Here is a 790-nt window from a genome sequence, read left to right as displayed (position 1 = left end):
GAATGAAGGAAGGAAACAAATAGAAGTGGAGAGAGCATTCCAGACTTGGGGGTTGGCCATAGAAAATGCATGGCTTTTGGAGATGGCATGTCTTCCAAGAAGACTAGGAAGCAGAGCCAAAAGAGCGAGGTCCCTCTGGGGACCTCCATTCTCACTCTCTGATCTCTGTGTTCACAGATCTCCCATTTCAAGATCCCTCGATACATCGTGTTTGTTAAGGACTATCCCCTCACTGCCTCTGGGAAGGTGTGTAAAGTTGGGCAGACAAAAGAGGGAAGGATGACTGGGTGCTAGGATCCTGGGAGAAGACTTCAAGGATCAGAGACAAGCAGGGTAGATAGAGGAGGGCTTTGTCATTCAAACATCATCTCTTTTCTTTTTCCTTTAGATTCAAAAATACAAACTTCGGCAGCAGATGGAAGAGCATCTGAAGCTCTGAATCCAGGGCCAGGGTGGGGAAGGGTTTCTCTAAGCACCCCCTTTCCAGCTTACCTGAGCCTCCCTCCCTTCCCCAATCATCACCATCTTCATCACTCCTTTTTAACATCATATAAAGAGCTCATTTCAATCCACATATTTCAGGTGTTTTAATGAAAAAGAAAAGAAACTCTAAAAGATAGAGCAGGAGATAAGATTCTCCCACTCCTCTTATTTTTTTTTAACCCTTACCTTCTATCTTAGAATCAATACTGTATATTGGTTCCAAGGCAAAAGAGGGATAAGGGCTAGGCAATGGGGGTTAAGTAACTTGCCCAGGGTCACACAGCTAGGAAGTGTCTGAGGCCAGTCC

General features: G+C 45.1%; 1 protein-coding gene across 1 annotated transcript in view; it reads left to right on the top strand.

The window, feature by feature from the left end:
* ACSF2 (acyl-CoA synthetase family member 2) overlaps positions 1 to 572 on the top strand; it is a 42,727-nt gene extending 42,155 nt beyond the window's left edge. Inside the window, exons 15-16 of the mRNA XM_044676265.1 lie at positions 178 to 246; positions 389 to 572. Coding sequence (XP_044532200.1) covers positions 178 to 246; positions 389 to 439 — 120 coding nt within the window. The 3' untranslated portion in view covers positions 440 to 572. The remainder of the gene's footprint in view (positions 1 to 177; positions 247 to 388) is intronic.
* The last annotated feature ends 218 nt before the right edge of the window (positions 573 to 790 follow it).

Source organism: Gracilinanus agilis, chromosome 4, assembly GCF_016433145.1.
Source record: "Gracilinanus agilis isolate LMUSP501 chromosome 4, AgileGrace, whole genome shotgun sequence".
Taxonomy (NCBI): Eukaryota; Metazoa; Chordata; class Mammalia; order Didelphimorphia; family Didelphidae; genus Gracilinanus; species Gracilinanus agilis.
The sequence above is the reverse complement of the archived record's forward strand: the minus strand, read 5'-3'. Positions and strand labels throughout refer to the sequence as shown.